General features: G+C 40.0%; 2 protein-coding genes across 5 annotated transcripts; both read right to left on the bottom strand.

Moving 5' to 3' along the window:
• Positions 1 to 1403: 1403 nt before the first annotated feature.
• ARPC5 (actin related protein 2/3 complex subunit 5) lies at positions 1404 to 9514 on the bottom strand. 4 transcript variants are annotated; one of them, XM_028121515.2, is made up of 6 exons: positions 9269 to 9514; positions 7477 to 7566; positions 6953 to 7022; positions 6771 to 6878; positions 4568 to 4744; positions 1404 to 2783 (listed from the first exon to the last, which is right to left on the bottom strand). In XM_028121515.2, exons 1-6 carry the CDS (start codon positions 9334 to 9336, stop codon positions 2721 to 2723), a joined length of 576 nt encoding a protein of 191 aa, XP_027977316.1. In that variant the 5' UTR covers positions 9337 to 9514; the 3' UTR covers positions 1404 to 2720. The 4 variants fall into 4 exon arrangements, with proteins under 4 accessions (XP_027977316.1, XP_027977317.1, XP_027977319.1 ...); XM_028121516.2 differs by lacking the exon at positions 7477 to 7566 and having other exon boundaries at positions 9269 to 9508; XM_028121518.2 differs by lacking the exons at positions 6771 to 6878; positions 7477 to 7566 and having other exon boundaries at positions 9269 to 9510.
• A 10807-nt stretch (positions 9515 to 20321) lies between these two features.
• APOBEC4 (apolipoprotein B mRNA editing enzyme catalytic polypeptide like 4) lies at positions 20322 to 21428 on the bottom strand. Its single transcript, XM_028121582.1, has one exon. The coding sequence runs from the start codon at positions 21426 to 21428 to the stop codon at positions 20322 to 20324; it is 1107 nt and encodes a 368-aa protein (XP_027977383.1).
• Positions 21429 to 21732: the final 304 nt, after the last annotated feature.

Here is a 21732-nt window from a genome sequence, read left to right on the forward strand (position 1 = left end):
GGAAATTAAAAGCCATGGTATGCTGGGGGTACTATGCCTTCGGTTTCCGGCTATTTGTGTTCTAACTATCTGGGTTAGGTTTCATTTCTTTTATAAAGCTCATGTAACCCTGCACCACATGGACCCAGGCAGGATTACTGATGTTTCAGTGTTAATAGACTCCTTCAAAATGAACTCTCTAAACACAACTGGCATTTTAAGAAAGGCTCAAAAATATTTAGAGGATAAAATTATTCATACCTGTTTCTTATGAGTGAAGTTATTACTATTACTCTTCTATTATGTCTTTCATGATCCTTGGGCACACAGTAAACGTTTAAAAAATAAATCTCGGTTAATTTGCACCATCTACAGATTGATTGCACATGTATGTCGCTGAGTTTCCTTAAGACATCAGCACACTTACTATCGAGTGTGACTGCCGCCTACATGGTGCAGTCACCTAATGACCAAGAAAGGGGATGTGTGCCATTTCCCTCCCTTTAAAAATGGTAAGAGCAAAACAAACGAAAATGGCTACAATGAAACAAAAAACCCCAGAGACTCAAGTAGAAGGGAATGGAAGGGAAGGAACTGCTTTTGTGCCAAAGTGCCCCTTAGCATCTCTGTTTTCTGCGATCATCCTGACAGCCCACCCCCCACCCCCGGCCAGTCCACGCATGGTTGGCACCACCGGGGCTCACAGCCCAGAGGAATCAGGGAAGCCAGGGGTTTCCAGCCGGCATCCGCTCTGAGTCAGTCCCTATGCTGCCCTAAGGGTTACATATTTTTACTCTCTCCAAGTGAAGCTGATAGGCTGGCAGATCGCGCACACACCCGTTTTGGGGACTATACAATATGGAACTCCAGAACTTTCTCCAACAACATGATAGTCATGAAAATGACCTTAAGAAGTACTGCAATATCACTTTTGTTTTCAAGTTTGTAAGGGGTTATGCTGTACCTACTCGACTACCTATTGTTTCGTTTCTTCTCTTAACTCACCACCCTCTGAATTGCCCGTTCGGTTTCTAAGGCTTTAAAGCAGGAATCTAATTGGGGCCGGTGTGGGGACAAGAAAGGCTGCGCTGTGAGAAAGGGTGTACGGGCTGGGGGTAATGGACCACAGCTGCTACGCTACTCGGCACATTCTAGTTTCGGTCTTTGGGCAGTGATACTCGGGTGCTCAGCTGGCGTCTGGAGGGCTATGGAATCATTCATTCCAAAGGCTCCGGCGGTGCCCTGCCTTCATCCATGACTCTCCTTTACTCCCCTCCTTTATATGTGAATAAAGGAGTTTTAGAAACCTTCTGTACCAAATTACTTCTTGTCAAGAGTACCATAACCTGCCGGGAAAACAGGGAATCTTCTCTCTTAATTAACCACACGTTCGTAAGTATTAAAATAAGAGTTAGAAAAATAAATTATTCAACACTGACATTTTATTTTCCGAACTTTTATCATTTTTACAAAACAAAACAAAACGCAGGTATCAAAAACAGCAAAGAGGTTATAGAATTTCTCCACCAGTTTTTACGTACGACAGTGATTACGAAACTGGTGTCCAATGTAAATACTAAACACAGGCTGATTTCCCTCTTGGTCATATGCATTCAGGTGGTTTGTTTTGGAGTTATTGAATGATAACTTTTTATAAGCACCGGTCATTTTTTGAGAACCGATCTGGTTTGTCCACCAAAGTAAACACTTTTTGCTGTGTGGCATTTTCCTTTTTTGAAAACCACTGAGCTAAAATACAGGATGTGTATGTGTCTGGATCTGAACCAAATCTTTTAAGATCCTAATTACCCTGAAGAACGCTGAAGACATTTATAGGGCATATTAAACACTAGTTATATACCTCATAATGTCTAAGGCAGCTATTGTATTTCTAAAGAAAATAGCGTTTCATTCAGAGGCTGCCCAGAGTTTGAACTTCATCATTGTTTCCCCGTCTTCTCTCATTTGGAGTAGTTTCCCCAAATTGGGTCATATTATTAGAACAAAGTTTTATGCTCGTGCCAAACAGGCTCTGGCATTTCATAGATACATGTTTGTAGAGCAAGACTCCTTGCTCTGGACCCTGGAGACCACAAAGAAATCAAGAGGCCATGATTATTGGATGCAGAGAGGAAAAAGCGTACTTAAGCTCACATGATCTGGAGGTAAGCAGAAACAGAGCTGGAACTTGGGAGCGCTGTTCACCCACCACTTGTTCCAGAAACACATTTTGCTTAAATAAGGGAATTATGGTCCAGTTTTGCAATGTTAATAGCTGCCAGTTTCTCAAATATATTTTTTATAAAGATCATTTCCTGGCTAGGAATGAGTTAGGAAACTGGCCTCAAATTCTGATCAAATTTCTATTAGTCAAAAACAAAACAAAACAAAACACTTCCAAAAAAAAAAAAGCAAAACGAAACAAAACCCCAACCAGCCGATAGGGGTTAAAATTGCACATTTAAACTTGAAGGCAAATTATACTATATACAGACAGGCATACACCAAAATCATTTTTGAGAGCATGAAACCCTCCTGTTCATAAACATTTCCTCTCTATTATCCCAATTTTCATGAAAGGAAAACTGATATGTGATTTTGCTCTTTACGGATATGAAAAAGGAAGCAAGAAGGCAAAGCTGAGAGAAACAGATGCTACCCGAAGGGCAGCAGTGGCATTTGGTTGTTTTGGTCTTTGTACCAGCAACTCCCACACCCATGGGCTGTCCAGTTCCCGCCGACTACACGGTTTTCCTTGCGGTCAGGACCCGAACAATGGACCCGACTCCTCCAGCAGCAAGTGCCTAAAAACGAACAAAAATGTAAATGCTGATGGAATCATAAAGAGTCATTTCTTATACCAAGTAAAACATTCTTCTTAAAGGAGGAATGTGTGCAGCTATCGGCTTTGGATTCATTAATTTTCATAAACATCTCTTGAACACCGATCACGCGCCAGGCACTGTTCTTGGTACTGGGGACACAGCGACCCACACCACCTTTGGAGTCCCTGCCTCGTGCACCCACATGCCAGTGAGACACTAGCTGACGTTCTAGTATGTTGTTTTCACATTATGGGATGTTCTTAAGGATTTACAGCATGTGCTTGCCTAAAACGGGTGCTCACATGTCAATTTAGGACTTTGATTTTGCTCTCTTCTTAGCACTGTCAGGAAGAAATTCAAACTGGGATCAACTACCCAACTAAGTTCCATTTAGATTAGCCAGTTTGTCAGATTCTTTTTATTCCCCCCCCACCCCAAGCTAAGAATGTATTATTTGATAGCTAAGAACTAGAAACTTTAATTTTGACTTTACCTTCAAAAACTGCGAGTCCTGAGTACAATTCAAATCAGGAATTGAAAGCTCTGGCTTACTTACTGAATACTTTTGTGTATTGGGTACCGTGCTAGATGCCAGGGATATACACCTTCTGGTCTACCGGGAAGGGGCAGATATATAAGGAGAGCCTGTTAATATAATGTATGCAATGACAGAGGTGTGCACTGGGGTGAGGAGGCACTCAGGCAGACAGAAAATCCTGTGCAAAGGTCGAGAGGTGTGGAACTGTACGGTGTGTTCTGGGAGAGCATACTATTATGCTGCTCACTGCTGGAGCACGGGGGAGAAGAACAACGTAGGAGAGGAGTGGCTAGACTTGGGAACTTGGGCTTCATTCTGCAGGTGACTGACAGGGTAGATCTGGATTTAAGAGAGCGTTCTGGCGATTGGGTGGAGAACAGATTCGAAGGGGACGGAACTGGTAGCTGGAGGCCCGTGTAGCAAGCTACAGCAACAGACTGGGAGAGAGGCTGCAAAGAGCTGCATCAGAAGGGTATCTGTGTGCATGGCTGAGAAATGTTTAGCAGAGAGACTGGCAAAAACTGGTGACTGATGTTAGGAAGCAATGAAGACTTAACGTGGGCCTCAGTTTCCCCATCCACCAAAAGAGGAATGATAGCAAGCTTCTCCTCCTGGTATTTTTATGAGGATTAAAGGAGTTAATATTTATAAAGTGCTTGCAAGAGTGCTTGGAATACAGTAAGTGCTCCATCAATGTCTGCTATGATCCTGAGACTGGACAGGAACCAGGTTGCTTAGGTTTTTAAGTAGGCTCTTCATCTCCACATTGAGGATGATAAAGATGTTTATATACCTTGTAGGGTCATTATGAGGCCTAATGAAACATCAACTAATGGTACAGTGACTGACAAATGGAAAGTGTTCCTGAATAGGATGACCATATACATTATTCTCCAACTGGTACTGGAGAGTGAAAGGGAACTAGTCATAATTACGTTGGGACAACAGGCATAAACTGGGGCCATCTTGGGAAAACAGTGAGGTCTGGTTATCCTGTCCATAAAAATTAGCTCTCTCTATTTGACAGTGTATGAGCCATCAAGTGACTTGACCGAGACGAGTTTTACTCCCTTTGGTGTGTGTTTTCATCACTGAATGTGTGCTGCAAATCAGAATCTCTTAAGATCAAGGTTAGTGAGGATAAATCTAAACGTTCATTTTCATGCGTTAAAGATGTACAGCCAAGAAATCGAAATAATTGTTTAGGTGAGAGAACATAACTTACCTTTTCATGCCATTGCAGTAACACAGCACTGCTATTGTCGGAGGGGCTCTCGAAGCCTTTATAAATATACTTCATGAGAAGATCCACACCATTCTTGTCCAGGGACTGAACTGCCTTTTCAATATCATTCGCTTTAAAAGAGATGAGCACCTTCAAGACAATGCTGCCGGCTCGATCCTGGGGATAAAGGAAGAACAGAACATTTAGACGTATGGGTGTGGAGTGGTTGTTCTAGAAAGGCCACCCTGAGGAGGTGACATTTAGGACCTGAAGGATACGAAGCCCCCCGGGGTGCCAGGGCGGTATGGCGGACGAGGACGGGCCAGAAAGGCCGTGGGAGGAAAGACCGCGCAAGCCCCACAGGCCGCTGCGACGACTCTGGCTCTCATTAAGAAAAATGAGAAGGTGTTGGAAGGTTTTGAGAACAGTGATATAATCTGGCTTGTATTTTAATGGGATCCCTTTGGCTGCCATGTTGAGAATAAGCTGAAGTGGGGCTGGTGCGGGGGCAGGGAACGAGGCAGAAGCCGGGAGACCAGTCTGGAAGGGACTTGCAATAACACAGGCTGGCTTTGCCTAGCACGCGAGCAGTGTGGGGGGACAGATTCTTGACATGTTTGAAGGAGAGCTGAAGGGATCTGCTTACAAACAGATGTGATAACTTGACAATTTTCTTAAATCAGTATTTAAATTTTACTTCTTGACCTCAAAAAAACCCTGAAGACAAAGAAAAAATGAAGTGCAGTTCTACCCTGAACCATCCTTCAAAAATTATAAGCTTTTAAGAAGACTTATTTTAAGTTTTATATCTACCATCAAGATATAAGATATAGTGATCTTCACTTCCGAGTTTTTTCCTTTGATAAAAGGCTGTTCCGAGAGCAAAGTTATTTTTTCACCCATGAAGCCAAGCAAAGAGAACACTTAGTTTACCCCTTCAATAATTTCACTTCGCCTTTTCAAGAAAAGAGTGGTATCTTTGGCATTCCTACCGATCTGGAGTTTACAGAATGTTTCTACCACCTATTGTTGTTTTCAGTTTAAAGGCCATGGATTTAAGACCCAATTTAGAAAAATATTCTTAACAAACACAGCTATAACTTCCCACCCACAAACTGTGATAAAAACTCACCCATATAAAAGCAGAAGGTGGTAAAATTGAAATTTCAATGACGTCCCTTGCCACTTTCAAAAACCAAAGAAAATGTTTCCTCTCATTGTTGCCTAGATAATTATTATGCATTTACCTAAATTATTACTAGTATTCAATTAAAGAGATCCTTAGGGCTGCTACAGACAATGGGTCCAGAGCTCTAGGCTTCATTTTAAATAATTAGTAAATATGTTCTCCAGAATTTCTGGAAAGACTGCTGCAGGGAATGTTGGTCATGTTTTTCTGAAGGGCAATCTGGCAATACCGCTTGTACCAAAAGCCTTAAAAAATATGCATTTGAAAACCCATCTATTCACTTCTGGGAATCATTCAAAGGAAAAAATGAACAATTTATCCAAAATTGTTCATTTCGGTACCGTTTGCAACAACAAAAGGTCAATCATCTAAATATATGACAAAAGGAGACTAGTTATATGTAAACTGCAGCATATGTATATGCAGCCATTAAAAATAGATGCTTATAGAATTAAACTTAAGGAAAGATGTTCATGTACGTTGTAAAAAAAAAAAAGCCAGTTATAAAACTCCATTTTTATTAAAAAAAAAAACCAAACAAACCCCCCCCAAAACACAACACAACTAATACAAAAGCTCTATAAGCATACAGCAACACCCGAAAGTAATAACCGGTTGCCTCCGGGCAGTGGGATGATGACTGACTACACTTTTTGTCCCCTCACTTCTTCGAGTTTTCTATAAACATTTAATACTTGCATAATTTAGAAAGATTTCTAAAGAGCAACCAAATAGAATTTTGTTTATTTTGTACAAGTTTTGTTTATTCTTCAGGCCTTTGTTTAAATTCAACCCGCCTGCCTCCATTAAACACACCAAAATGATCTCTCTTATATTCATAACTCAGTATTAGAGTGCTATTTTTAACATGTAAATTTTTACCTATCAAACTACATAGTAAGCTCGTCCACATCAAAGACAAGAAATGGTTAAAATATTTGTTGCTTTCATACTTCAGAGGATTTTGGTAAGAAAGCTAAGACGCCAGCAGAGATCACTGTGTGTCTGACTTACCTTCACCGCCTGACTCTTGGTGTTGATAGGGGGATTTTTCAGAGCTGCCTGGAGGGCAGCTGTCATGTTTCCTGTGATGGAGGTTAAGGGGATAGCGGCATAGGGCAGCTGTCAGGAAAGCATTGTTTACCAGGTATCATTGGTTCTTAAGACTTGATTTTATACACAGAAAGAAAAATTACCATAGTCACTATGCTCAATATTGGAAAACTCAGTATGTTGGTTTCAATGATGTCAATCAAATGTAAAATCCTGAAAACACAGGGGAACATATTAAGGCAAAGATCAGTTCTTGTCTGGCTCTAATTACTACATGAATACTTTGACAGCCTTTTATTTTCCAGTAAGACACATGTGCAAACATTATCCAGTAATATTTTAAAAAAAATTTATGTACCTCAGAATTATTAGGTCCCAAAATGAAACAGCATATCCTCAACCAAAATGTGTTTTTATGTGATTCTAACTGGAAAAACAAAGACCAAACTTTTGCTAGAATTATACTGTGTATGAATTGAATGATGGGAGAAAACGCTGGTGACTATTCTAGCACTCTAAATGATACACATCAGCAATCTCTCAATATTAATGAAAAGAGGCATTACAAAAGATGTAATAATGACATTCAGGTAGAAGCTTAATTTTTCTGTTTTGCACATTTTCTCTTATATTTCATAAAGGTTATTAAAACTGTTTTAGGTCATACCTATTAAATTTAGTCTTTGAAAGCACCAGTGCGTTAGCAAGTACGAGACACGGAAGGCCAATCAGACTGTCAGAATATACAGTCATTCCCCTAAAAGGAAAACCACAGAGTTCACTTGTTCCTCCATCTGTAGTGCCTGACCCAGAGCTTGTCTCTTCTGGTTGCAACAAGAGAAGAAGAGACAATTATCTTTTTATTTTAAGATAAAGTGATTAAAAAGCAGATCCATTATATGGATACAGCAGTACCAGTTAAGAGTCATCACCCACCAACCTAAAGTTAGTTCACAAAACATCATTTATCCATCACAAAGAATGTTTTCAGACAGAATAATATTCATTGCTTATGCTTGAAAAAGAAAAAGAAAAAAAGGTCTGACCAAAAAAAACACCCCAAAACAAAAATCCCCTATGGTTGGTGGTAAGCTGTTATTTTCAAGGGTTAACGAACTTCTAGGAAAGCATGCCTTTTGCAGACTGGCTCATTTTTAAGACCTAAAGCGTTTTAGAATTTAAATAATGCAAAACAGCAACAGCTGACTGTGAAAGTTGTGGCAATCAAAGAAACATCTGTATGCTGATAAATGTTTAGTGCTGTATTTTAGGTGCCTTTAAGACTAGATGTAGTGACAACCAATACTTTCATATTTCCCCATTATACTTTAATAGGACATTGATGAGGAAAGGGTTTAAAGAGTCTTCCTTACCTTATGAATACATTCAAGAATAATTAGAACTGAGTGAATTCAGTAACTGAGAATCTCTAAAACTACAGCATTAGTCGTTCCAACATTTACATTTTTCTAAAAAAGATGTGATGCAAATGCTCACTCGAATTTATGAATATTCAAATATGCAAAAACAAAACCCAGGAACTGACAGCCACATTTTAACTGAAATGGAAACGATTTCAGAATTACAAAAATGATTCTGCTTTGTACAAATGACTCATCGTCTATTTTATTCACTGGGGTTTACTTTAAATATTTCCAGGGATTCTCCATATGCAATCCCTGTCTTCTTTCCATTGTCCCCCGCTTAGCAGGTAAAAGCCTACAAGCTTCCTTCTTGGGAGTTAGTTTTTTGTACACACTCCCTTTCCCCCGGTTAACAAATTCTCTATCTTGCAACCTTTATCTTGCCAAATTCCTTTCTCTTTAAATAGTGATTTTTTTTTTAAAAAGGCCCAGGGGCTAAAAGGGCAGACAGAGGGCCTCAATTCTGCAAACCGCCCCATCCCTCCCAGCAAGGAATAAACTCTCCTAACCCTGCCAAAACCTAACCGCTAAAACAGAAGCAGCTGCTCCTCCCAATCACAAGTTTCTGGAGCCGAGGTGACTCCGGCAATCGCCGTCCTGGGGAGGACAACTTAAGCGCCCCCCGAGAGCCAGAGCGCAGCACCAGATGCCTCCCCCCGCGCCGCGAGGGCGCGGTCCGCCCCGCCAGTTCCCGGAGGCAGCAACTCCGGCCGCAACCTGAGGAATCGGGGCGGGAGAGGCGCGCCGGGAAGGGCAAGTTTCCGAGGCGGGACCCTGGGTTCTCGGGGCGACTCGGTTAGAAATGGGAGTGTCCCTTGCCCTCTCAAGAGTGGGGGACCCCAGAGAGACAGATTTAAGTCATGGGCCGCTGGGGGCAGCTCCGCGCCCCCGCCCCGGGGCCGGAGGGGGGTCCCGGGAGGAGAGCGGGTGGGGAAGGGAGGCCGGCAGACGCAAGGATATTGCCGCAGGCAGGAGTCCACCTCGCCTTCGTCAGGCCCGGCCTGCCCATCGCCCCCGTCTTCCTCGTCTACGAACTTGTTCTCGTCGTACTCATCCACGTCCACCTTCCGGAACCGGGCCGACGACACGGTGTTCTTCGACATCCCCGATCCGGACCGGTGGCAAAAGCCTCCTCTCGGTTGCTGCTTCTACCTCGGTAAGCGTAGCCCACCAGGAACCCGCAGCCTGGCGCCTTCACTTCCCTCTTCCGCTCTGGGGCGTCGCCGGCAGCCGGGGCTCGGGCGCTTCTGGGCCTGCGCGCAGGCGGCGCTCCTTCCTCCTCAGCTTCATGCTCTTCTCTAGCCTACACTGCCCCCGGGGAGCGCGCGCCAGGGAGGGAGCGCGCTGGACGCAATGCGCAGGCGCGGGCTCTCCGCAGGAAAGGGGCGGGGCTGGGCGAAGGAGGCGGGGGCGGGAGGGGGCGGGGCCGGAGGGAGGGCCGAAAGCGGTGCCGCGGGCAGAGGTGAGAGGCAATTGGTCGTCCGAGGGTGTCACGTGATCCCCAGGGGGTTTCCATAGCAACGCTTCTCTGCGGTCCAGCCAAGGGGGGTCTTAGGTTGGCGGCTATGGGCACTGGGGGCGGGTGGCTTTTGCTGCCGCCGCTGCTGCCAGCGACCTGTCCTCGGGGTCCTGCGTGAGGTCCGGCTGGCCCGGACTTGCCTCTGAGGTGGGATGGACCGGCTGCCGGACCAAGTCCCCTGCAGTTGGCAGGAGTATGGGGCGGAGTGATGCGCGCCCGGGCGCCCAGTGTCGTTCTAGTTGTCAGAGACATCACTTCGGACCGTGCGCTGCCGGTGGCTGCGTTCCTGAGCCGGGAGCCCCCTTTCCGGGGTTGGAACTGCGCTGCGCGGCTAGCGGGAGGTCCCCAAGGACGGAGTCGAAAGGTCATATCTTACCTGTCAGTGCTGTGTGACAGCATCCCGACGGCACCTGCAGAGCCTGAACTAGGTATCATATCCACTGGGAGGGAGGGGGAGGTTCTGGGCAGGGGCTGGGGTGACAAAACTGGGGCGAACCTGTGGAATTTGGGGTAGGGTCAGTCACTGACATCTTAAAATAAGTGGCTGTTTGGAGCCAGAATGCTAGAAAAGGATAGGGGCGAGTTACGCTCTCTGGTGCTGTGGGGAAACAAAACGTGTGAGGATTAGTAGAAACCAGATCTTTAAGATTTATATTTGTGACTTAAGATTTTTATGATCCTGCTAGGCCAGCTTTTCGTTACATTTGACATCCTCATTTCTGAGAGCAAAGCTCTTACTGAGGAGGTAAAGGCACTAACACTGAAGAAATGGTAGTGGTGCTGTGTGTATAACCCTGAAGTACAAATATTTGCAGAATAAAATTATTTTGGACATTCAGCTGGACGCTGCTCAGATAGCTTTATGTTTTTCTGACATCCTATCAGGTCTACTTCAATTCCACCTCTAGCAGAAAGCCGGTTGTTGCCCTGTTAATACCCCATCCTTGGTTTCCTGTGCTGTATTGAAAAGAGCACTGGACTTAAGAGTCAGAAAACCCTGGCTCAAGTCTTGACTTCCACTTGTAAATCATTTGACTGAGGCATGCCACTTAAAATTCTGAATTTCAGGTTCCTCATTACTAAAGTGGAGCTAATAATGTGTACTTCACAAGATTGTTCTGAGGATTAAGTACAGGAAAGTGTTCTGAAGCTCTAAAATTCTACATAAATGTAAAATGCATGTTACCTGCACCATTGATTTTGGCACTAGTCTTATGAATTACTTAATGGTTTTGTCTTGCTCCTGGAAGGGATCAGAAGATTCTGGAGGGCAAAGACTCATCTTATATTTATTTTGTATGTTCCTTTACATCTGATATAATGCTAAGCATGCAGGCAGTACTCAGTACATTCAGGTACTCAATTATTCACTGATGAATGAATAAAATGTGAAAGGCAGACAGTTTGAAAGTCACAGTGAGCATAATGAATCAGTAAGAATAGGAAGAGAGATCTCAAAATCAAACATTTGTTGGACAGATATGCATACATATGTATATATGTATATTTATATCTACATTGACATGTATACATATGTATACATATATATATATATGGAGAGACAGAAAGTTCACAGGAATGGAATACATCCTTTCTTCTTGGAAGGAAGAAGCAATATAGCATTTTTCTCTTCTCAATTAAATCACCCTTCTAGAAAATATATCATTTAGGTGGTGGAAGTGACATTTCTTTAAATTAAGATTCAAGTTATGAGCAGAAACATGATAAAAACTCCCCCACGTTTTGTTTTCGTAGAGCAAAGGAAAATTTTCTACCTGTTGGTAATATTTTAAAAAGTCATTATACCAAAGTATCAGACCATTACCATGGTGAATGGGATTATATAAGGTACAATAAAAATTTATTTTAATATTTCTTCCTCAGTTTCAATCTTTTGCTAACTTTGGTAAGAGCTAAACATTTTTTTTGATGTTAAAGATGATTGTACTCTTTTGTTCTTCTAAATCAAGATTTTCTTTGAAGAGAAAATTGAACATTGGAAGTGCTATTGAGAACAAACAGAAACAAGGATTTAAGACTAATGTATCCCTTCTCTTACATTTCTCTTCTTTTGTATTAGGTCTTATTTAGGAAATGTCTCTATTCTCTTATTTTAGAACTGGGAAAGAATCCTGGGGGTAGAAATCAACTTAAGGGAATAATAAGAGGAATTTAAAAAATCGAGTTGCTCAAGGGTATAATTGATTTGATTACTCAGAATTTTGTTCTATATGTTGAATGTGTTAAATATAATTAATTCTCAGTTGCATAATGCATAATACATTTGAGATGTAATAATGTCAAAAAGGTCCTTTTCCAATGCGGTATTTTTTATTGTCTCACAACGATAAGTACCTAGTATATAGTAAGTATACAAAACATTTCTATCCAATGAATTAATAATCTGACAATTTTGCAATCATATTTAGAAATTTCTAAATAAGTATTTCTTAATGGACACATTAATTTCCTCCCCACCCCAATCAGCTAACAGTTAAATCTATAAAGCTTTAGGGAAATGTGTGTGTGTGTGTGTGTGTGTGTGTGTGTAAACCTGTCCTTAATTATGTTTTAATTAGATAATACACATTATTCCACTTTTTTGCAAATTACAAATTTTTATGTTAATCATAGTACTTAATTCATTTTAGGTAATATTATTCTCCCTATTTAATTTTCCAAATGAGTGTTTATCCCTGGAATAATGGATCCATAAGGTTTTAAGACATCTTATTTACTGTGCAGATAACCTGGTTTGGTTGAATACTAAAGTAAGACTAAAGCTGAATTTTCTCAAGGTTAATGCTATGTGATAGTATGCAGCTCCTTTTTATTATCTGTGATAATGCAAAGAGTGAAGGATCTTTTTAATTAGAAAGTATTTTGATAAAACTATTTTATAATAGGTCTTTCAGATATTTTAAGCTGAGTACTCCACCTACCATATGCTTCTTTTACCCAGCTTTGCCACTAAATACTTAACAAACGAAGACATTGAATCCCACAGCAATAAAATGGAAACGAGGCCAGTGTTAATCAAATATATCAGACATGTGTTATAAATATAAAATAAATAAGTAAGGTTCAGTTCTGGTAGTGGTGATGTAATACCACCATTCTCTAGCAATATAATTACTACAATAGAAAGTGATTTTTTAGCATGTTACCTAGACTATAGTATGGTCTCATGCTTGTACATAATATCCAAATGAACTGGCTCTGTGTTGAACCACCAGCCTTCCAAACTTTCAGTTTTTGCTTTGTGATTTATTTTAGCTTTATATAACTTTATGATTACACACTAAGGTAGGGTAGTTAGGGTGAACTATTTTACAATGGGACCTGTATTTATTTATATGTTAGTGCTTCTAAGATTAAAAATTTTTAATCTGTACTCTTGTCTCAGGGAAAACATTTAGTGCTAAATGAAACAATAAACCTTGTTTGTTAAACATTGTTTTGAATGGTACTCTTTTATTTATTTTTTTTACCTGCTTCTGATAATATAAAGAGAAGCTATGGATTTAAGAATTTATTTATTCTGTATTCTTTCCCATTGCTGGGATCTCTTATTAATTAATGCTAACAGATTTTTTAAGGTTGCATTTCTTGTCATAGTATATAATCACAATATTTGAGATAAGGATAACTTACATTTTCTTTTCTAATATTTATATCACTTTCATTTATTTTTTTTGTCTTATTGCATTAGTTGGACTATCAAAAGCAGTGTTGAAAAACTGGGTGATATTAGGCATCTCTTTTTTGTTTCTATTTTAATGGAAATGGTGTTGGTATTTTACCGGTTTATATTTCCTATTGTTTTAGGATATTTAGGAATGACTGCTGAAATTATCAAATGCTTTTTTTTGAGGGACCTAGTAACAAAAACCATATTATTTTTCATCTTTTAGTTTACAAATATAATGAATTATATATGTATATTTTAAAGATTTTATTTATTTATTTGAGAGAGAGCAAGCATGGGGGGGTGGTTGGGAGGGGCAGAGGGAGAGAGAGAAGTTGGATCCCTGCAGGGAGCCTGATGCGGGGCTCCATGAGGGGCTTGATCCCAGGACCCTGGGATCATGACCTGAGCTGGAAGGCAGACGCTTAACTGACTGGTCCACGCAGGCGCCCCTATTTATATATATATTTTTGCACTGAATCATTCCCACATTTCTAGAATAGATTGTGGTTACTATTTTAATTAATTGATAGATTGGATTAGTTTATTTTCTTTATGCGATTTCAGAATCAATATGTATAAGTGAGATTGACCCATAGTATTTCTTTGTGCCATCTCTATTCAGTTTTGATATTAGGATTAGTATAGCTTTGTAAGATGAATTGAGATTTCCACCTTCTTTCCTATGCTCTGGAAAAGTTTGAAAATTTCCATGCTATTTTTTCTTTGAGAGTTATAAAATATGCTTGCAAAATTATCTGGACTTGTTTGATTTTTCTCTTTTTGAATCAATTTTAGAATTTATATTTTCTTTTTTTTTTTTAAAGATTTATTTATTTATTTATTGAGAGAGAGAGAGAATGGTAGAGAGAGAGCATGAGAGGGAAGAAGGTCAGAGGGAGAGGCAGACTCCCCGCTGAGCAGGGAGCCCGATGCGGGACTCGATCCTGGGACTCCAGGATCATGACCTGAGCCGAAGGCAGTTGCTTAACCAACTGAGCCACCCAGGCACCCAGAATTTATATTTTCATAATAGATCATGCATTCTATCTAGATTGCCAATTTTTTGGCAAAAAGTTGCACAAAATATTTTCTTACGATTATTTTAATATCTTGCATGACCATGGACTTATTGCTTCTCTTGTTGCTTTAAGCAAAATATTAAAATCAAACTTTTTTTCTTCCCCCAACCTTATTGTTACAAATGCTAGTAATAGATCTTTACTTCTTATAGAAAATAAAATTTATAGTTTTGATTAAATTTGAAAGATCTTGCAATTCCTATTTTTCTACTGTCTATCCTTATTCTATTAATATTTTATTAATAATAGCAACTGCTTGATGTTTGTTTTGTGTTAGACTTGGTAAACAATCTCTTTATTTACATTATTTAATCATCAGAGTAGCTCTAGGGCTTAGGAGTTAGTGTGTCCATTTTATGGATGAGGAAACAAAGACAGAGAGAGGTTATGTAACTCAGCTAATGATACTCAACTAGCATATGGCAGACTGGTATGGTAATTAGGTATGTCACATTCCAAAGCTTGTGCTTTTAATCACCACTCTCTGCTCAGTAAGTCTTTCTCATTATTCCCAAATGTACTGCTTACCTTTGTGCTAAAAATAAGGATATAACTAAGTACCAGCGTCCACATAAACCTACACAGGGCTTTTCATAGCTTGAAATGAACTGTGACCTTAAAAAATCTTATTGTAATGATTTTTTAAAAGACATTTGTTTTTCAGGTACTTGTGAGCTTTCCCCACCTTATCTCAGTATTTTGAGACTAGACATAGAGCCTGTTACCTAATATTTAGTCTATCACAAAAAATGTCACTTTTTTTAGTATATGAAGAGATCAGTAGGTGTTGATGAATAATTCCACTTAATTTTTTTAAGTCGTAGCAAAATACACATAACATACAATGTACTGTCTTAACCATTTTTAAGTGTACCTTTAAGTAATATTACGTTCGCATTATTGTACAACCATCCCTATTATCCATATCTAGACCTATTTTTATCTTGCAGATCTGAGACCCTGTACCCATTAAACAATAACTTCCCATTCCCCACTCCTCTCCCCAGCCCCCAAAGACAACCATTTTACTTTCTGTCTCTATAAATTTGATAGCTCTAGGTACCACATATTAGTGGATTCATACAGTACTTGTTTTTTTTGTTTTGTTTTGTGGCTGGCTTATTTCACTTAGTTTGATTTCCTCAAGATTCATTCACAACTCTAGCATGTGTCAGGATGTTGTTCTTTTTTAAGGCCAAATAGTATTCCATTGTATGTATGTTCTACATCCATTCATCTATCGATGGACACTTGGATTACTTATGGCTATTATGAATAATGTTGCTATGAATATGGGTATACAGATATCTGAGACCCCATTTTCAGTTCTTTTGGTTATATACTCAGAAGCAGAATTGCTGGATCACATAATTCTCTTTTTAATTTTTTGAGGCAACAATTCCACTTAATTAACTAAATAGAGTAATAAAGCAATGTTCCATTGCCTCAGGTCTGCGATTTGGTACATCCCTGAGAGTCAGAGACATCAAGTTAAGGTAATCTCAGGATGTGTGTTTGGTATGAGGCTCTAGCTAAAACAAGCTAAAACAGTAGGGGATGAGGAGGGTGCCAAAACTCTGGAATCTAGAGCTGCTTAAGTTCTCCCACCCAGCCCACCCAGCCTCCCTAGCTCCCATAGTCTACAGGATGCCTATTGATGCAATAGTCTAAGCAGAACTACAGAAAGGCCTCAGTGTGGGTAAAAATGGATATTGATTTTCCCAAGCTTTGTAGTGAGTCCATGTTGTTGCTATTTTGAGAGCCATTAAAGCATAGTGATTAAGAACTGGGAATCTGAGCTAGAGCTCCTGGGTTTGATCTTAGCTCAGCCTTTACTACATGAGTTCTCTGTGCTGCAATTTCCTCATTTGAAAATAGATATTATAATAATACCTACCTCATAGGATTATGGGGAGCATTAAATGAGTTAATACATGTAACTGTTTAGAAAAGTGCCTGACATATAGTTCTCACTAAATGTTAGGCAGTCATAATATTATTTTTAATTAGTGTAAGTTACCATGTAGTTTTCCTTAAAACCTTTGGAAATAAAATGCATAACATGATATTGTTTGAGCTGAACTTTTTGGATTTCATGTGCTTTGAATCAAAAAAGGTATGTAACAGCTGTTTAAAGAGATAGGATTTGCTCCCAGGCCCGAAGGATTAGATGGTAGCTTGATAAAACATTAACATCTATAGAGAATCTATACTAGTCATGACAGGAGTTGGTTATAAAGGTTTCTGTGGTCTCCTGTAGTCTCTGCCCACTTAAACACTGTCCGGGGGTCAGGTGCCCGTGGGCAGAGCCCACCATTTCAGGCACAGTGTCCCTGGTAAGCAGAGTGTGATAGCACTAAACATTTGATTCAAATAATGAACTCCCCTAATCCACAAAGCAACCTTCTGATTATAATTTGGCTTCTCAGGTAGTTTCTCTGCATGGAGAGGCTGTAGAGGCGAGATCAATTGAATTATCTAGTTGCATATCCCGTTGTAAGTCTTACTGGAAATCAGTACACAGCCTTCCATTTGTACGTCAATCTTGGGAGCTTTATTAATCCAGGTCTGCCCTGGTTAATAGGTTCATTCTCTCTGTATTGACTAAGTAGGTAGTTGAACCTACAAAACTGAGAGCCAAACCCGCATCATGGTAGATTCATAAAGGTAGAGTTCCCCTTCCTTTACCCTCATCAGTTTCTTGGGACATACCCCTTGCCTCTTTTAGATCACCACACCACTAGCTGCTTAATTTATTGGCTTGTGTTTTCTTTATTGGAATTTCCATAAGTGTGGCAGCAGGGATAATTCTTCACTATCACTAATGCCAGTTTGCTGAAGAGAGTGGAAAATTCCAACTTTTACTCTTCCCTAAGTCCCTGGGCCAGCCTGATGTGACCAAGAATCCATTGTGTGGTGAGTAAGAAGTGTGGTCACTGCACTGTAAAAGCTTGCTCCATGTATCTATTGTACTGATCCAAGCCATCTTAGAACGGATAGAGCTGAAAGGACTATTATGAGCTTATTATGACCTTATTATGAGCTAGTCTTATCTCTTGTTTTAGCAAAGGGGAAAGAGAGACAACATACCTAGGGCCATATATCTTTATGTTCTCTCAACAGTCTTTTGAAGGCTTGACTATATTGGCCAGGGACTCATGACCTGTCAGTGACATTCTTCCTAGCTCCAGACATGTCTAACAAGTACAAAAATTTAACTGCCAAAAGGCACTTTTGTTTCCTGTAGTTCAGGCAACATTTCTCCCTTTGTTATATACCAGTGAAATACAAATTCATCTTAGATTTCAGACTATGGTTTTTTTTTTAATGTTTTTTTTTAAAGATTTATTTATTTATTTTTAGAGAGAGAGGGGGAGAGAGAGCGAGTGGGGGGAGGGCCAGAGGGAGAGAGAAAAAGAATCCCAAGCAGACTCCCTGCTGAGTATGGAGCCCAAGTTGGGGCTTGATCCCAGGAACCTGAGATCATGACCTGAGCTGAAATCATGAGTTGGACTCTTAACTGACTGAGGCACCCAGGCGCCCCTTCAGACTATGTTTTTAACTGAATTCTTTGTAGCCTGACTGTTACGTCTTTTTGACTACTTTGTAGATAGATTTCATGGCAACTGTTTGAATCTACTTTTTTCTTTTTTTTAAAGAAGCCTATAAGGTGGGCAGATCCTTCCCAACTGCTGCAGGACATCACCAGCCAACCTGGCAGAAGCTTCAGAGCTGTTTCCCCAAACCACTCAGATTTGCCAGTGCTCTTAGCTCAGTTGCCCACCTGGATAGAGATGCTGAATTTGTCGCATTGGGTCTTTTTTTTTTTTTTTTTGACTCTACATCCAAAATTGTAGACATATGACTTCATGATCTAATAATAAACTTCAGTACTTTTTAAAATAATAATTACTGTATACTACAACGTAATTATATTCCAATAATTCTATAAAATTTTTCATGTTAACAGTAGAATATTCTTTTAAAAATTTTAGTGATGTTTATTTTAATCACAATAGAAATTTCTAAACATTTTTCTTTTCTTTCTTTTCTTCTTCCTCCTTTGAGATGGAGTACTGTGTGCTTTAAGCTTTTTATTTTTAATTAAAAAATTTTTTTTCCTCTTTTAATTTAAATTCAGTTACTTAACATTTACTCTATTATTTGTTCCAGGGTTACAGGTCTGTGATTCATCAGTCTTATATAATACCCAGTGCTCATTACAACACATACCCTCCCCAATGTCCATCACCCAGTTATCCCATCTGCTTTAAGCTTTTTTTAATGGCAAAACTATCTTATTAGCTTAGCATTACTTTTTACATACATTAAGAAATTGGGGTGCCTGGGTGGCTCAGTTTGTTGAGCATCCAACTCTTGATTTTGGCTCATGTCATGATCTCAAGTTTGTGAGATGGAGCCCACATTAGGTTCCCTGCTCAGCAGGAAGTCTGTTCAAGGTTCTCTCTCCCTCTGCCCCTCCCCACAGTGCATGCTCTCTCTCTCTAAAAATAAATAAACCTTTTTTTTAAAGAAAAAATTTAGTAGCAAGTTACAAATGGATATACATTTTTCTTGTAATATATTTTTACATATTTCTAAGAGGAAAGTGAGGCAGCAAATGTAAGTGAATTAAACACAAAGTGCTTTAATGTACATGCTCAGATGGTTATTCAAGGAGCACTTCCTAGAAGTGTGTTTCAAGCAAGATTAAATATACATTGCTGAAAAGAGAAAAGGTTTGAAAAAAAGGAAGTAAAACAAATTATGCATTGGGGAGCTATACCAGAAGAAGGGGGAATGGATGCTAACAACAACAAAAAAATGATGTCCATTGCAGGATGGTTAAGCGAGCCCTTTGTTGGAATGGGTATGGAGTGTTGGGAAACAGTGATTGGTAAGGTTATTGAGATGTAGATTCACAACCTTGCTACCCACATTTTGCCTGGATACTTGGCTAGATTCTAAGGGAAAACCAAAGAGGGAGAGAGACAGTGCTTGACCTGTGGGAACTTACAATCTTGCTGATGAGACTAGGCAACTGGAAGGTAAAGGAGGAGCCTTGACAGCCAGTAAGAGCAGCTTGGATTTTATATGGTGTGTGATGGAAGGAGCCTTTGCAGGGTCTCATGTATCCTCTTGCCTCTATCGTCTGCTCAGGAAGGAGAGATCTGAGCTGGGAAAATCACATTGAGTTGGTGACTAGGTTTCAAAAATCAATTTTTGTAGCTGTATATAATCAATTAGCAAAATAGCTTTTTTTTTTTTTCACACAGAACTACTTTGAACCACTTTAGAAAAAAAATGGGCTGCCAAAATCTTCTTTCCATGATTAACAATTAATGGAAAATCACCGGTTTGCTTTTGCAGACAGCACTTAATGTCAGTAACTGCAGGCTGTTTTCCAATTTTACAGTAAATTTTTATACTGAAACCAGTTTAGGAAGCTGTTTAGTCCATGGGTTTTTTTGGTGGAAAGATGATGTGGGTAGACTAGAATAATGACATTTCCTTTTCCACACCAAAATATTAGCAAGGTACTAATGGCTCCATTTTGATACTGTCATTTTCAAAATAAAGGAGAGAGGTCAAGTTGCTTATGGAAACATCTTGGATTATGTTAAAAGTAGTGTAGCTTTATAATAGTTGAGATAGCAAGTAATTCAGGTTTTGCTTTTAGTGTATCCGTTCATCTCCCATCTTGGATCAGACCGAAGAGAGAAAGTTTCCAGATTTTTGTTTGCTATCAAATTAGTCCTCTGGTAGTTGTTTGGTCTCACATTGTAGAAATAATAGATTTTATTTTTTTCCTTTCTTCTTCTTCTTCCTTTCATCCATCTCTTTGCTCCTTGCAGGCTGCTCCGTGATTTCCATTCTCTCGACTGGCATTCCAATGGGAGGCCTTCCGAGGTCTTTGGTTTCCTGGAATGACATTTGAGGCATATTTAAGTGCCTCACGATATTCTGGGGCTTATGTGGGTTTTGACTCACGTGGATTGGTGGTAGGTCTCTGAAAGGCACCAGCACAAAAATGACAGGAACCCTGAGGTCTGGGGTCAGATTGGGTTGCGGTCGTCCACTTGTCACTTGCAAAGACTGTCCAGGAAAGACCTTGTTTAAGGGGTAGCTCTCTAAAGCCGCCTGAGCTTTTATGTTCTGATTCTCTTTGGTCTGGGGAAGAACATCGGTAAAGTAAGGTTTCACTCCCGTTATGGCTTTGATCTCATATGCATTGTGCCTATCAGCCAGTGCTCTCCCTGTTAAGATGGGCTGGAAAACAGTTGATCCTGAGACACCGCTCACAAAGCTGTTGAGGAGAAAATGCCAAATTCCTCCACTTATTGGGCTCAGAGTAACCTGTGGCCAGAAACTGGCCAGGCTCCGGAGAGCCTCCCGGTTCCACGCTGAGGCAGGAAATTCGGTCTCAGTATGGTAGAGCTGAGAAAAGTAAATGCTGAGAGTAACGTCTGGATACATTATTAAGAAATTGTACATTTTGCTGATGCAGCAGTGGTTGGCTTCATTACACGGGGAGTTATTGGAATACAGAATGATATGCCTGATAGCATTGTTATTGTGTAGGGCTGAGTCAAAATAACCTTTCATCTCGAATAGCATTGATTCTGGGTGGGTATTATTCCCAGTGCAACTGCTAGCATGGCCCTTTTGCACCAGGCTTCCAGAAGAAGTTTTTAGTTCATAAAATGTGAGGTGCTTTGTTTGAGGATACACTGGCCCATAAGGGAATCCAAAAATCTGATAAAATTCTGTATAGGGAACTCTTGCTTCTTCACCTGTCCGAATATGGTAAGGACAGTTCGAGCAATCTAGAGAGAAGCTTAGCCAGTAATAAGGTTTTACTATTGTTCCATGATTTGCTAGGTATTCTTCATATAAGGGCTCCATTGCTAGTTTTATGGTCTTCTAGCTGCAACCCTAGACAAGGGAGAGAAATTATACGTAAAACCAGCACAAGAAAAACTAAAGAAAATGCATTAATTTATTGAACCATACTCTTCTTTAAAGGAGGTCGCACAATCACTATAGCATCTTTGTAAAAGACAGTGATATATACGCATAGACTAGAAAGCTTAGGATTCATCTTTCTTCAATTGAGACTCTTGGGGCGTGGGGAGGAGACGGAAAAAGAAAGGCATAATGCACCTTTACCTCTTTCACAGATTGTGGGGTACTACAGCAAATGGGTTAA

This window comes from Eumetopias jubatus, unplaced genomic scaffold, assembly GCF_037043125.1.
Source record: "Eumetopias jubatus isolate StellerSeaLion01/CBP00866 unplaced genomic scaffold, mEumJub1_p1.0 scaffold_12, whole genome shotgun sequence".
Lineage (NCBI taxonomy): Eukaryota > Metazoa > Chordata > Mammalia > Carnivora > Otariidae > Eumetopias > Eumetopias jubatus.

Coding starts and splice junctions, on each gene's coding strand:
- ARPC5 (XM_028121515.2), bottom strand. CDS start 9,336: ATGTCGAAGAACACCGTGTCGTCGGCCCGGTTCCGGAAGGTGGACGTG. Junction 7,567..9,268: donor GATGAGTACGACGAGAACAA/GTTCGTAGACGA, acceptor TTTTCCTTTTAG/GGGAATGACTGTATATTCTG. Junction 2,784..4,567: donor TACTGCAATGGCATGAAAAG/GTAAGTTATGTT, acceptor GTTCGTTTTTAG/GCACTTGCTGCTGGAGGAGT.
- APOBEC4 (XM_028121582.1), bottom strand. CDS start 21,428: ATGGAGCCCTTATATGAAGAATACCTAGCAAATCATGGAACAATAGTA.